The sequence below is a fragment of the Diadema antillarum genome, unplaced genomic scaffold (assembly GCF_040938485.1).
Source record: "Diadema antillarum isolate AM-2024a unplaced genomic scaffold, OU_Dant_1.0 seq00000250_RagTag, whole genome shotgun sequence".
In the NCBI taxonomy this organism is placed as follows: domain Eukaryota; kingdom Metazoa; phylum Echinodermata; class Echinoidea; order Diadematoida; family Diadematidae; genus Diadema; species Diadema antillarum.
The window spans coordinates 168,697-185,453 of record NW_027271294.1 but is presented as its reverse complement, the minus strand read 5'-3'; the positions used below and the strand labels follow the sequence as shown (position 1 = coordinate 185,453).

General features: G+C 37.1%; 1 protein-coding gene across 1 annotated transcript in view; it reads right to left on the bottom strand.

Annotated features, from left to right (window-relative positions):
• Window positions 1-1,689: 1,689 nt before the first annotated feature.
• Window positions 1,690-16,757, bottom strand: part of LOC139729708 (ras-related protein Rab-35-like) — a 35,940-nt gene continuing 20,872 nt past the window's right edge. Inside the window, exons 2-6 of the mRNA XM_071640638.1 lie at window positions 13,424-13,474; window positions 11,429-11,552; window positions 9,110-9,234; window positions 6,434-6,558; window positions 1,690-3,356 (exon numbers count right to left, since the gene is read on the bottom strand). Coding sequence (XP_071496739.1) covers window positions 3,219-3,356; window positions 6,434-6,558; window positions 9,110-9,234; window positions 11,429-11,552; window positions 13,424-13,474 — 563 coding nt within the window. The 3' untranslated portion in view covers window positions 1,690-3,218. The remainder of the gene's footprint in view (window positions 3,357-6,433; window positions 6,559-9,109; window positions 9,235-11,428; window positions 11,553-13,423; window positions 13,475-16,757) is intronic.

Sequence of the window (16,757 nt, the reverse complement as noted above, 5' to 3'; positions counted from 1 at the left end):
GCTTACCAAATGAATAGCAATGCTACATTGCATGTTTACTCCTACTGCAAATATTTGTTTAATAGCAGAAAACAGCAAATAAGACAAACTTTCCATCACAGTACTACAAGAAGGGCATTAGCAAATTAAACACCAATGTCATCAACAATCTTTCTGTTATAAAAAGATTCGTCGAGATTACACACTTGTATCATTTACAGTGACGCCTTTTTGCATGAAGTGCAATTATAGTTGACATGAATTCCCACTGTGTGTTTCTCGGAAATATATCTATATTACAAGATATACTGTACACTTTTACTGAGGTCATTGATGTTGATAATGCCACAGAAATTCCAACCATGTGCACTCTGTGATGACAAAAGAGGGTTTACCACAATCAAGAGCTTTCATAGAGTTCAGTTTCAATCCTTCACCTCAGGTCCAACTGGTCAATTTCAAACACAAGTCATCTCCTAGGTAGCATGGCACTAACTTTGTGGTCTTGCATTCACTCCCTCTTACTCTCACTATGGGTTACTTTTCTGAATCTCTTTCAATAATTGCAAGGCAAAGGGGTTTTGCAGACAGAATAGTAATTACCATATATACTATTAAAGGTGAAAATGGTAGTGACTTCATCCTACAATTGTAGCCCCCACCCCCCCCCCCCCTTCATTTGTAGCCTCAAGAAAGAAGTTATGAAACCATAACCCTGGGTCAGTAGGCCTACTTTGTCGCTCCCTGGTTATTGCGCATGTGATTGTAATAGAGAGACGCATGCTCACTTTTCATGGACACCAGAACAATATAAGTGCAAAGAACTGTGAATCCACTGCATTGTGATATGCCAGTGACAACAACAACAAAGAAAAGTCCCAAGATGTAATGTAAGTTATCAAACATATATAAAATCTGATTCCAAATGACCATAAAACTTGTTCTTCCTCTTAGATTAACACAGCTGATGTTCTTTGTTTTTGTCAAAGAAGAAGATTAGAGAGCACTATTATATTGGCACTGCCAGTCATGAACGCAATGATTGCAAGGGCAAAACATGTAAAATGGATTCGATTAATAAACAATGTACCTGAGCTCCCAAGTGTGACAAGATGATAGCCAATTTGTCAGAGAATAAGCTCAATGGAAATTTCATGTGACATTATCAACATCAGATCCACATCAAAGACTTAACACAGGAAGTGCTGAAACAGAGAGAGAAAGATACTGGTCAAGAAATATTGTAAACGCAGAAATTTTCGCGGTACATTAATTTTGTGGTATTACATTTGGCTAACGTGAACTCTAAAGCACGCAAAAATATCTTTCGACAATTTTGTCTGCACATTTTGAATAGGTTGACAATTGTGCAGCGTGAATTCAAGAACCCGCAAATATGTTTTTGAGCCGCTTATTAATCGTGCGAAAATATCAATGTTTACTGTAGATAGAGAGAGATGGACTGAGAGACCTAAGTGAGACAGGAAGAAAAAAAAAAGAAAACCTCTTCAACAATGGAACAGAACAAAAGAACAATGGAACATAATCTTCTCTTCACCTTGTTACTTTACTCTACTACCACTGTCATCTCACAGTGGATTGGATGAAAACATAAAAGGTTAGATCATTTACAGCAGGATTTTTTTTGCTTGCCTCCACCTTCTTTCTTAATCTTGAAACCCTCGCTGTCGTGCTGCGAGTTAATGCGGGCCACATTCGCTCGTTTCTGCTCCAGAACGTCTGCCGTGACAGCGTTGAACATCTGGTGCGGCAACGTTGGTGCAGCAGGGAAGATTGGGACGCAGAGCAGAAAGATTATTTTTGGTCTATCTATGTCTTCTACGGTACACATGAGGCTCTCACAATACTTATATCTGATCTGTACTTTGCTGCTATGTGGTGAAAACTTTGATAAGCAGGTATGCACCTTGCAGCATGCTTTATCCACAAATGTGTATTGTACCATTTTCTCACATGCATTCAAGTTTTGAACCAGATCTTCATAAAATCACTAGCAATCATTTCATGTCTTCAAAGGCATTGAAAACCAAGCCACTATATTCAAAATGTGAAATGTCCATGCAATAGAGGCTGTTGGATTCCCTTTGTAGCGATAAAAGAAACAGAAGTTCCTTTCATCAAGATCTAAATATTCAGCCAGAGCAACACCGCTCCTAACATTTCAAAATTACTGTACTACATGTATATCTCATTCACTTCAAATGCAAAGAAAATTGGAACATCACTTGAATGCATGGGATAACAAAGTGTTAATAGAAGCTTCTTTTTTTTTCGTTTTCTTTTGCATCAAGTTAAACTGAAATGATTTACATTGACAGAGTTGATGGAAATGTTACTGCAAAAGTGACTCATTTCATGTAAAACTGATATATCTGTTACTATGTAGATGGTAGTTAAAACTGTCTATGGCATGAATGAAGATCAGCTACATGAAGCATGGCAAAAAGTTATTGGTTACAAACGGTTAGTGTGTGTACATGTGCCATGGAGAGTATTTCCCACATTACAAAGATAGGTACCCTTCTACAGTCCCCGCACATTAACCAAGCTGCGATCGAAACAAAGTTATTAAATCTCAACACGGAAGCTAAGATATCCATGGCTGCAAGATCATAACAGAAAAACAAACAAAGACCACGCTTTTTGTGTCATCAGTGACTACAATCTGCCTTTTCCAATGGCAGCTATTAGGTGACAGAGCACAACTGTTTCTCATCACATTGTTGATAAGCACCAGTTCCAAACACTGGACAAATCCAATCTGTTTATTTCAACGCCCAGATGCCATTATTACTTCCTTGTCAGTAGCTGACCACTGCCGAGCATGTCACTCACTCCCAAGATACTAGAACGCTGTCTACACACTTTGGGCAGGACAGCCTTCCCTGCTGTGTTCTTCCTTCTTTTGCTCCCATCCTTGCGGCTAGCTCCAGCACTATACAATCAGCAGTCACATCATGAATGCTGCCCTCTGCAGGTGACAGACTTCCACGTTCGCGGTTTTTCTCCATGAATTGTTTGTGATTGCAACAAAAACAAAAACCGGTCATTCTGATTACTAGCGAAGTCTTTACATGCGGCCATTTTTAGTTCTCTTGACGTGGAGCATCTCATGGGCATGAAGGGACAACTCGATTGCATTCAAGCATTAAAAAAAAAAAGGAGAGAGAAAAAACGTAATCTGGATGACAGGGAAGATGAACTAGTCGGAGAGACAATCATTTACTGCAGCATTTTCCCTTCTTTCCCTTTCCTTTCTTTTCTAGATTGATCTTGCCGTTATCGTTGGGTGCGTTCAGCTTTGCTTGATTTTCGAGTTTTTGCTTTAGGACTAGTGCAGTGATCCCATTAAACATCTGGAGTATGGTGAGAAAGAGGAACGGGGGAGAAAAAATATGGGGTGGAGAAGTGGAGAGGAGGGAACAAATCCAGGATAAATGTCATAATTTCAATTAAAGTTTTCAAACATTTCTACAAGGCATTACTGGCAACAGGGAAACCCTTATTGGCAAACTTGATCTCCTTGACTTCATTCACTGCCTATAAATGTTTCTGTTGTTGCTTGAAGTTAAAAAACATGATAAACTCAAATCATACGATGCAAATGTGTTAGGAAAATTTAATGTTTTTTCAAGTTGAAACCTTTGGTTAAAGAGGCCAAGATATTTAATACCATATGTTTGTATGATATTGAGATTAATAATGATCAGTTTCTTGAATAAACATGAGCATGCAAATTAACAGATCCATAACAAGCATTTTGGATGAAAGTGATTTTACAAGATCCAGAAGCTATCAAAATAAAATGAAATGGTCATTGCCACATGGATTAACATTGCAATTTCAGCAGTAGCTGGAAGATGAAGAACACATAACACACTGTTATCAACAGTTGAGGATACATCTTTGCGTGTCACCATGAATAATTAAAATATCCCTCCGCAGATCACAACAAATAGACCATATTGCAGTGTATGGGACAAACACAGGCAAATTGATATAATCCCAAACATGTATTCGACTACAAACAAATCCTTTCTTCTTCTTATTTTGTGCACAGCACTGATGAAACTGAAAGTGCTGCAAAAGTAGGATATCCACCCAACAAGAACAAAAGTTAATAAAAACAAAAACAACCAAAAATAGCTCACCAGTTATTTCAAACTCTCTATACCTTCATCATTATATAGTCCTGTGTCATTGAGACTTGTTAATACTGAATAAATCACCCTGGCTGAAAGCAAAACTACGCAGAACACTACACCTGGATGACAAATGATCATCCTTTGAATACTTCAATATCACTAATGCTACCTTCTCTATATACTTGCTCCAGTAAAAGCCATAAATGTTCCGGCAATCTACATGAAACTATAAAAGGGATAATGATTTGTGAACCCTCCCTTATACAGTATAATAAACCGGAGACTATTCACAGACCCCACTATGGCACAATGCTATGGAATTCAGTAAGTGGTAACTTGCTATGCCTTGGTTTTGTATTTTCAGTTGTAAATACCAATAACCAAACAACATAAAAAGGTAAGAGCACTTCAGGATATACCATCACTTGCTTATTGGAAATTCTGCTTTATGATTATACACATCTAATGAGCCTGATATATACAACGGAAATTGTGTTTGTAAACTAATGGCACTGCACATAAGCAGGCTTATGTACATGAAACTGAAAACATACTTCTTCTATTATGCACCCAGTGTGTAAAGAAACAATTTTTTCCCTTTTCCCTTTCTTTTTACAGTATTCTTATCCTTCTCTGAGTGAAGATGAGGAATAATATGACAGGAACAAAAGCGACCTGATGTCTGCAAAAGAAACTGATGTCAGTGAATTTATACAAACATGTAAACAAACCCTCAAGCATCCCACACTCTGCAATATGGCCTACTTGGACTATCATACATGGACAGTGAAACCCACAGTAAGAAAATGGCAAACTACCTTGTATAAATTGATTGCTTCACAAAGAATACATCCCACCACATGACAAAGAAAGAGAGCACTAATAACCATTCAACATGTTTATATATGTTTGTAGCAAGCTAAATTGTACAGCACACAAATGGTATATATAATATTTTGAATCAACACTTTCTTTGAATGAAATTCATTTGATACTACATAATTTTCCCCTCCCAAAATTTGAAACTCAAGCTTTTCCTTCTTTGTTTTTCATTTTTCTCCCCCCAAAGTTAAAGCAAGTGATGCACGCTAAAGCTCAAACAAGTTTTATTTGAAATTTAAGGAAAAATGGAGCATGAAGTCACTGAGTATACAGCAGTCAATCTAAACAATTAAAGCATGTCCCTGAGAATTATGCTACTCAGTTGACGATGAACAGATTCTTCACTTGCTTTAGATCAATATGGGCCCTGATATACTGTATAAGCCGAATATTTCGCGAGGTTTTTATTATCGCGAATTTCGCGAGTCAGGTGCTATTCACAAAATTAAAGACATGCGAAAATATTGACTCTAATCAAGCTATGAATCAAAGACGCTTAACCGAAAAGACAGGAAAGTGCGTGCTAATCCTGTACAAAACAAATGGACAGCGTGCGGTCCTCAAGCGTATTACGCACATCACTTGAGATGCGCTGTCTTTGAAGTTGTTGTTTATCAAGTGTCTATGATTGTTTTTAGATCGTGTTGTTGCCAAATTTTTACCTCTGTGAAATAATCCTTATTACTTTAAAATCTCGTTCTTCAAAATAATCCCCTAAATCGAAAAAAAGCTCAGACTATAATTTCTAAATCTTTTTAAGATAATAGAAATACGACTACCTTTGGAAATGAATGATGTGTCTAGGCGTACTGAGTTTGTACTTAGCTCTCTTTTGTATCGTCATGTAGGGTAGCCATTTTGTTTTGTTTCCATTTTTATCACGCGCCTTCCTATCTTGTTAACTCTACTATCTTTGCTATGAATGTGACGTACGCGAAAACATTTCTCCATTCAGTACAGGACTCCACGATCACGAATTTAACCACTCGCGAAATCGTCGGGAAGTTCCGATTTGCGAAAATTTAGGCTCGCGAAATATATGGTGTATACAGTATCTACAGACATGGCATCCTGCCTTCCTATAGCAGTTCCATCCACTACCTTCATTTCTTTCAAAGTCAATTCCTTCCTTAGCACACATACCTGCTAGCAGGCTCTAGAGCATGCCTTGATAATGTTACGCCCTCTGGTATTATAAGTGTATAAATATATGTTCAAATGCCTACCATGAATAAAAAAAAAAAAAATCACCTTTACATTTCCCCTTTGTCTTCACAACAAAAGCAGTGCATCAACCATTCAAAGTAATACTAATCCCATACCTATACTACATAACTGTTTGAAATTGTGAATGTAAATACTCCCAAGGGTAAAAGACACAGAGTACAATGCAGTAGGATACTTACCTCTTCTACATTTATATTTTCTTTCGCGCTTGTCTCGTAGAGTTGAATACCCATTTGTTCTGCAAACTTTTGTGCATCATCTGTCTCCACCACCTTCCTCTCCGGTGAGTCGTTCTTGTTTCCCACTACACAAAGAAGCGAAGGGCAATCATGGTGAGTCTTTACAGAGACAAACAATGCCGTTTCATACAGGTGGAGTTTAATCTGTTCCTAGCAGATACCACTAGAATGAGGATTGGGGATGATCACAGCAGCTGATGAAAAAAAAAAGTGTTAAGTTGCACCTGTAGGACTACCACTAGATGATGAGGTATTGCATAGATGCATGTACTAGCAAAAGGGGAACAAAATGCATCCTAGATACATGTGTTCACAACCTTGCTGAACAATGATACTCTCCAAGATCTGAGGAAACAAATGTGAATATTTGGGGAAAATTATCATGAGAAAAAGGTTTGTGGTGTGTGTGTGTCTGACACAAAATTGTTTCATTGAACTATAGGGATTTAGGGATCTCTTTTCAACTACTTGTCAAATACAATCATATGAAACACATCTCGACATTATATAATGGGGTGCCGTTTTAAACGTTGTACAAGGGCATTTGGCTCAAACATGTTAAAGTACAAGCTGGCTGAGAACCAATTCTTCTTTGTGTGAACTGTGCCAAGAGCCATACTGCACATTTTGTATACTCATAGAAGTTGATAATATGCAATGAACACATCTTTAATTAGAATTTCCTGAACATTTTATTCAAAGCAAGCAGGCTCAACAAGTCATTGAGGACATAGTCTTTCAGGTAAAATCATCATAATGAATGCACGAGAAAGCTGTATGAGATGTTTCGCAGTACACACTGCCACCAAAAAGACAATTACTATTATACCAAGTATCACATTTCACGATAGAAAGTAAAAGTGAAATATTACTGGTAGAGCATGGCATGTGACTCTTAGTGTGTGGTGGCTGATTGTTGACCATCCCATCTAGCACTGGTTGGGTAAGAACACTATCAAAATGAAGTATTGATATCATTCCGGCTACTGGATGTCATTCATGCATGTGTGCATGGTAATTAATTCCAACTGTGTCTCAAAAGGACCTATGTACTAGGATTCAGGATACAATATACCTGAAGATGGTGGACCACACAGTAAACATTCAGAGAAGGCAACATTCATTTGCATATTAACTTAATACTTCATCATCGTCGTGAATGAATCCTAGTCCTTCTTTTCTTTCACTCTGTTTGTTTTCTCTCACTGTCTTTCTCTTTCACAAGAGAGCTTACTTGTGTTTGTATAAGGGTAATTCCATGAAGTTGGGGCACAAAGTGTTACATTTTAGCATAACTCAATACTAATTATGCTATACATATATTCTTTATAGGCTTTACATTTGTATTGAGACCATACATTTTCCTGGAAATTTTGTTTCATTCAGACTCAATTTTGATGAAGTTATTTAAAAAAAAAGTAACGGTGTCCTGTAGCATCGTGACGTGTCCATGTAGCATCGTGATAGTTAAAATCTGGTTTTAAAAGACAAATTAATGCGATAAGCTTGACCAAAATTTGATATAATATGCATAATTACTAGATTAGTCAGATAGCTAAACATCTTAACTCTCCTTTCCACAGTTTTACTTTTACAAGAAAATTACACAATGTGTCACTATGCTACACGGTGTCCACCAAATGTAACAAAAAAGGACACTGCGTAGCATCGTGATACATTTTGTAATTTTCTTTTAAAATTAAAACTGTGTACAGGAAATTTGGGATATTTAGCTATCTGACTAATCTAGTAAATATGCATATTGCATCAAATTTTGGTCAAGCTAATTGCCATAATTTGTCTCTAAGGACCAAATTTTAAAATTTCACGATGCTACATGGACACGTCACGATGCTACAGGACACCGTTACATATTGTTTAATAACTTCATCAAAATTGAGCCTGAATGGCACAAAATTTCCAGGAAAATGTGTGGCCTCAATGCAAATGTAAAGCCTACAAACAATAAATGTATAGCATAATTAATATTGAGCTATGCTGAAATGTATTTTTCAAATATCACGATGCTACATGGACACTGCCCCAACTTCATGGAATTACCCATAAGTATGTATGTGTGTGTGTGTGCTTTTTGTTGTTGTTTTACATATATCTAAGCAACTTGCTTCCCTGATGTTATTTTGTCCACGAGGAGACAGCAAAATACATGTTTTTATTTTCGCACTAGTTTCCAGTTGAGAGAAAAGTGCAATAATTTCAACACTGGAAAAATGTCCACTTTTGCAATACTTTCATTTTCATGAGAACACAAGAAAAGCTAAGATTTTGCAATGGTGTATCATATCTGACAATTGTACTTCCCAGGGGAAATGCATCAATGTTTGTGCTATTTTTTTGTCAAGGAGAGCATATTGTTTCAATAGTCCTTTGATAGCTGAACAGCATGCATGTCACAGATGAAGTAATTTATTTTTTTTTTTTTTGGGGGGGGGGGGGGGGAGGGGGGGGGGCACAGACAAAAGGCAGCTAAAATTCGACAAAGTATGACGAACATAACCAAACTGGTATACCACATGAGAAAGTTATTGTCAGATGTTGCATATGGGACCATTACGTACGAGGATAGAAACCTGGAAAGCTCTCTAGACTACTCACCTAATATCCTACTGACCACCTCACAGTTCTGTTCAATTTCATGCAGCCATCTCTTGACATTTACAAATGATTCTGCGCTTGTGACGTCATACACCACTATGACACCGTGCGTCCCTCTGTAATACCTGGACAGGAGCATAAAAACAAAACACAATCACTGTATTGTGGGATTATGCACTGCATTTGTACAAACTGGATTTTATCACAAGAACCCTGCAGACAAGAGACATATCAAGCACAGGAGAAATTTAGTGTAATGAAGATATTGTGGAAAGTTTCAGACTGAGAGAAGAGAAATAGTGACAATGAATTTAGTTGAAAACTTCCCTAAACTGATTTTACAACAGACAGACAAGATGAATAACCATCATGGATTTTTAATTTTAAAAAAAAATGAAATATCAATATCTGACATACAAGTTCCTTCTAGTTTACCATCTTATCAATTTCCTTGACTTCCATCCATACCTTTGTTCAAGACAAAATTATATAATAAACAGAATACATGTACAGCTGTACTGCATAATCTACAGTACGTACAATTATACACCCGAATGTTGTATTACCAAGTACGGTGTATGATGATACAAATCACCATTAATTGGTGGAACTACATTGTATGGGAGCACCAATGTCCAACTTTATCTCTCCATACAGCGTGTATGTCTCAGAACTCCCTGAGTTAGCCTACAAGTGTAGCATTCAGCAAGATCCACTAGCATGCCATGGAACACTTTAGACTCCATGGCTCCTGTCTATTAGTGTGAGATTTCTTTTCCTACCATCACTTGGAGTGAGGCACATGGCCTCACAGGTTCTCAAACTGGACACAAAATGATTTCTTGCATCCAACAAGTATATGCTGATTTACTGCCGTATTCCATCATTGTTATTCATGAATAGATTTCCTCGAAGGACTACAAGACAAGCTATCGAATCCACCATTACAACATTAGTGAATTTCAACACATGGAATCAGGTTTGCCTGCATTAGTTGTTGCTTTGTTACGCAGGAACCGAACAGACTTTCTGGTTATCAGGAACAAACTTGTTATAAAGGTTTGATGCAAAAAATTTGAATATCTTGTAATATGGTCAGTCGCATTGCATACACGTAGGCACCAAGTCTTACACAGTGTGTGGCCTCTCCATATTATGTCTTGGGGTGCGTTCGAGTGCTCTCCTAACGCGAACTGTACCGTACTGTACCCGTGCCAGAGGAGCGCTCGAACCCTCCTAAAGTGTACCATACCGTACCGTACTGTATCGAGTCAAAAGTGGACCACTTCCCGATGTGCTCCAAAAGCGCACCAAAAGCGTACCCAAAGTTCGCTGTAAAGCATGCGCGCATTATGCGCATACATCGTAATGCAAAGACATCATTCTCTTTGTTCGGGACAGCTGTTAGTAGTTCAAGCGCCAGGTGGATGACATTCTTGCAACAATAATGCATGACCTTTTCTAAAAATAACTCGTGAGGTTCGCTTTCTTGACCGAGCACTCGAACGCTTCAAATCTGGCACAGTTCGGTATGGTACGCTTTGGTTCACTGTAGAGCGCTCGAACGCACCTAAAGTCAATTCTGTCTTACAATGACTTGCTTTGGTATGGAGCCTTTAACAGCCCAATCTCACATCATATATATGAATATTAAATGTTGTTCTAAACACAAAATGCTTGCAAATGTTTTCCTGACATAGCAGCAAATAATGGATGTTTACTGGATTCCAAGTTTGGAAATGTATTAAGTAGTTTCAACTGTTCATTACTGGGTCATAACAGAAAATACACAAGTTGAATAAATCACAAATCTGGCCTTTTACAACATTTATATGAAAATAGATATTACGGCATGGATATTGAAGTCACAAATCAAGTGTGCCAGATGCTATACAAAGACAACAGATAAATACACGCTAAGTCTGCCTACCAGTAATTCACCTGCAATTCAAAAGTCTATATTGATACTGATTTCACTGGCAAGCATAAAATTTGTTTAAACATTTGTGTGGTTGCAAGACTGAGTCTGCATCACCTCTTTACAAAATAAATCATCATCACAGCAACTTATATCAACATCAATTTGAACTTCTTTGGGTCCCCGAGTATCTAAATTCTATTATAAAATTTGAGACACACACAAAAAAAAACCCATCACTTCATGCCTTCAAAAAAAAAGACAACTAAAACTCAGCAAACTATTGATCAAAATGATATGGTTTTCCCTCTATGTGAATCCTAAAATTTCCCAGCATTGGAATCTACAATCTCCCATTCACTCTCGTCTGACATGATGAAAGTAAGAAACTCTACACTTACGTTGATGTGATTGTTCTAAACCTCTCCTGGCCTGCTGTATCCCAGATCTGGAGCTTGACCTTTTCACCTTTGACATCAATAGTCCTGATTTTGAAATCTACACCAATTGTGGTAATGTAAGATCCTACAAGGAAGAATGCAGAAAGAAGGGGGGTGTAAAAACATAGCAAAGAAACAAGGAATATGTCAAAGTATCCAGCAATTTCTGTATGAGAAAATGAAACAGAAACCAAGGTATACACATAGGATCTCCAGACATCTCCTTCATACATACATTGCACTATACCATTGCATAAATCATGCTCATTTCTATACCCACTTGTAACGTACAAGTACCTACACACAAGCACACACACCATATAGATTTACAGCAACATACATATATTACCTTACTGTAAATATCATTGCACACTTTAATCATGAAGGATTCTTACATGTACCATTAGTGTTATTGACTTTTTAAGTCCCATGTGGTTTGGTGTTACATCATTTTGAAATGATTTCTACATTATTCATTGTCAGTGCTTCATAGGGTAGAACAATAGATTCTTTTATTTAAGCCTTTTGCTTTCATACATTGTTTGATTCAGTTGTAGAAGTGTCAAAAGTCTTCTCATTTTAAATTTATAGCTTATTCTTAATTGGCAAGTCATTTTGAAGACTAAAATACCCGCTTCTCTTTCAAACTGGCATTTTTTTTTTCATTTCTTTCCTCATTCTGTGCAGATGTAATCAATTTGACAAGATTTGTCTAATCTTTCTGCAATATAGGAAACACAGCGAAAGAGTTGTCCACTTAATGACAAGACTTTTTTTTTTTTTTGCAGCAATATTACCTCAGGATGTTACAGGTTTTGCAGCTTACAACTAAAATCTAGCCATACAGTGATTTCGAATGGCATTTTTCACAAAGCAATCATAATCAGGACACGGAACAGGACACGGAACATGGCACAGAAATTAGTCAGGGCGAATTATTATACAGCAACGGACTGATTCTTTCCTCATAAAGTCATTTTCTTTTCTTTCTTTTCTTTACCAGCATTTTCAATGTATTCAGAAAGACATTGGCAAAAAATTAAATTTTAGGCTACACGTACCTGAAATGTTTATTTTGTTTGGGAAAATCACAAATTACAGTGTTTTTTAACTTCCTTCACTAAGAGTCCTCAATATCAAGTTTAAATGAAAAACAACAACAAATGAATTAATAATGACAACAGAACATACAGATTTAGTATTGACCATCACTAAAATGTGGCCATATGCTGAACATCTGGTAAATACGCTTGTTGTATACCACCATGGATCTGGTGCATAGAACACCACCTTTACCTACAAGCATTTTATACACCTCATAATGCTTCCTAATGTCCATCACTGACTCTGATGAAATTTCACTTCCTGGTAGGCTCATGAAATTATGCAGATTCACAACTCAGTTATATTATAGTAGGAAATTGCATGAGACTATTAAACTGTGCATCCATTGTCAGATAGAGCACGCTAAACAAACGCCAGCTTTAGATTTTCTATTGTACTTGATACTAGCTGAATTCATTAAGTTTCAGAGTCACAGTGAATGTTTCAAGATATTAAAACTTTGGCAAAGTTTAAAATTGTAGTTTACCAATGGCATTAACTTCACATCAATAAAATTTCTCCAAAATAAGGCTTCGATATTTAAGAAGAAGACTATAATAGTTAATTTGCCACATCAATTCACATCATGACAAATGTTTCAACATCAGGGTTTGGAATGTTCTTTGATGAGGTTGTAAGTTCCTCAATAGCATTTCAAACCCTTACCATAAATCATTCAGTACGTTCCCTCCGATACTAGTCATCATCTGTATAATGTGTCCACTTCTCCTGTCTCATAAGCATGCTTTTACAGAGTTGTAAATTAATACATACACTATGCATATCACCAAGTATTTTACTGCATGCTGTAACAATGTACTGATGCTGCTGCAAAGTCTGCTAGAGTCTTACCTGAGAAAGTGTTGTCTGCGAACCTCAATAGAAGGCTACTCTTTCCTACACCTGTACAAAGAAATGAGACAAAGGGAAAATGAAACATAAACAGGAAGTGAATAACACAAGTACCCCTCCTCAATTGATTCTGTGCCCAGTAAAAGTAATGCAGTACAATTAATGTACATGTACAGCTGCACTGACCAATTTGAAGTAGAAATGTCATTTATACAACTGGGCTAATGTATTGTCATATCAATAATAAAGGCAATGTGCATTTACAGACTGTACACGTAGATAGTACATGATAAGTAAGATTTCAAAGATTTTTCAAATTGCTAACTGTCGCAGTAACTCAGAGATCATGCCAGATAAAGCTATTTCATCTATTTTATTTTGAGTTTAACATAAAGTGCTAACACAAGCAAGGAGCCTAAAATATGATGTAACTGTGCATTCATATTTGTATTGTACACTGTATGTGTGGTGACAATCACAGCTGCACTGTGTAGTGTACCAAAGACCTTCTTTATACGCTAGCCTCTACAGTCAGGGGCGGATCCAGGAATTCCGCAAAGGGGAGGCACCTTTGCAAAATTAAAGGAGAGCGCACATACACTACCTCCCCCCCCCCCCCCCCCCATTTTTCTTTTCTTTTGTTTTAACCAAAAAAATAAAGAGGGGGCGCGCCCCAGTGTGCCCCCCTCCGGATCTACCACTGACAATCTAAAAATACACAAACCCCCTTTCCTATTGCAGTTACTCTTATGACAGTCTGTACACACATGTACAATGTATATCAAATGGGATGCATTTTACAGACAGTGTACATTGTATCATATTGTAATCTTTTGCAAAAGAAAGCAAAAGATCAATGAGCAAATCAGACACACATGCAAAGAAACAAATGTATGGAAAATGTAATGCAAGTGAGACAGTTGTCTGCCACTACACTTGTACTTCTGTAGGAACTACATCAGTCTTACCAAAACGCAATTACTGGCACAGTGTAGACTTTTAAAATAATGCCTCAGAGTTTTTAGTTTCTCAAGAGTTTTTCTTGAGACTTTTCATGAGATTAACAGCACAATGCATGATCATGTCTCTTGCCCATCGATACACAAGGAAGCTACATGTAACTCTCATGTACAGGTTGTATCATAGGCCCTATGACTATTCCTGGTAATCAAGTATCAGTACGTATACCTTTTGTACTTTGTGTGCAAAGTACATTGTAACAGAGTCCCATGCTGGAGGTGTCACAGTAATGTGAAACAATCACAATATCTATTGATGTGCCTCCAGAATTCTGTTCTGTGAAGCAATCACAATATCTACTGATGTGCCCTCAGAATTCTTTTTATTCAGCATAAAGGCAATTTCAAATAGGGAGAGGGTTATCTTCAAATGTTTAAGTTCGTGTTACTGCAGTGTGACTGCAGAATAACTCTACTTAAACACATCTGTCTCAGCTATGGCAGCCTGTTTTAACACTTTCTTACTGCAATGACAAATTTATAAAACCACTAAAAACAAGACATCAAGTATTTCCTTTTGAAAGGTATTCTTTGAACTCACATTAACAATTGTACAACCCCATACGAGAATGACTAAACTTGTGCTTTTCTCTTCCCAACACATATCATGACTACAATAACATCTCCACTGAGGTGTTTCAAATAAAAATAGCAAATTTATCAAATGTTATACATTGTAATATTCTGTGCAGCTATGCCACTATACATTGATATCCATGTCACAGTGAACATGAAGTGATCAATATCTTACAGGTTTAATAATCCACTTACTAGACCTATGATTATTTTATGTCTTTTGTGGAATTATAGTAAAATGCAGAGTGAGGTGCAACTGCCACTGAGATCACTGATGTCGTGTGTGTGATGAACGCTGATCTTATGCAGCACTGCTATATCATTATCCTTTTTGCAACAAACTGATGTTGTTGTTTTTTCATAGAGCACCTGAAATAACTTATTTTTGGGTAACCCAGGATACAGCACTGACCCCCAGGGTACCGAAAAAAAAAAACCCGCATCATATATGTACATACTACTGTAAGTGTAAAAGTGGAAATTTTCGTGCATTACGTGTAACCACAAGCTAGCGTGAAAATAAAAGCACACAAATATTTTTGCATGCCATATATTCCAGTACATCGTTAACGTCCTGATTCCACGGAATTAAAGACAAGCGAAATCCACCTTACTCAGCCGAGCGCGAAAAAATGTGCGCGAAAATATCCACTTTTACAGTATGTTTTAATTTCCAGAAGATCAGCAATGGGATATGGTAGCATTTGTATAATTTCTTCAACCACAGGCATGTACATATGTACACAACACTGTAGACTCCCTTCCTTGATGAAAGGGTAAAACTGATGCATTTCTAGACTAGCTGCATCATGATCATGAATGGAATTTGTGACATTTAGGATGGTATGCCAACATGAGAAATCCCTTGGGCAAACAATGTCATGGGTCTCTTCAACAACTCACAAATCTTGAACATGGAAGCTATTACTGACAACCTACTACCAATGCCCTGCCGGTGGCATACAATAGATACAAAAGCCTGCAGATATTTGACATTCTGTCAAAAAGTGCAATCAGCTTAAACCAACATCCTCTATAAAAGATGACAGATGATGTAAAATTGAAGGAGCTATCATCAGTACATTATGCACTCTGTATTTAACTATTAAAATGTGATCTCAAAGGAAAATTCAACTAAATTAATTGACAGATGCAAAAGTGAGAGTCCCAATAGAGTCAGACATTGAAGGAAATGTACTGCACAGGCATTCCCAAAACAGTGATCGGATCACACTCAATTGATAAGCAAATAAAGATAATTGATGATGTCACTTTCGCTCTAGTCTGAGCTCTTCCCCTTGCTTGCATTGTAGTATGTACAACATGTAGGCCTATACAGAAATAGCATTAACAAGTTTCATATTACTCACCATTACTATGAAAACTCGTAATTGCTACCCATTGCAACTGGAGAAGAATTTGATGCTAAGAATATAAACAGTACCCTTTCTCAAAGTAATGTCTTCAAAAAGAAAATTTGGTTACGATTAATGTGAAACTAAAAATGAATGGGAGCAATGGGTAGCCATGATATCATCACCAAAACTACTGTACATGTACAATGTTGTACTTCAATACAACACATCCATGTCATGTGACTGTGACAGATGGCATTTTGTCAAAACATGAGAAAACATACAGTTCTCAAACTTCAAATGAGTTTATTTTCAGTTTGACTTCACTGAAAGTCTCGCAGTTCATTTGCTTGAACATGGATTTTGTTTTCAATCTGTAAGTGC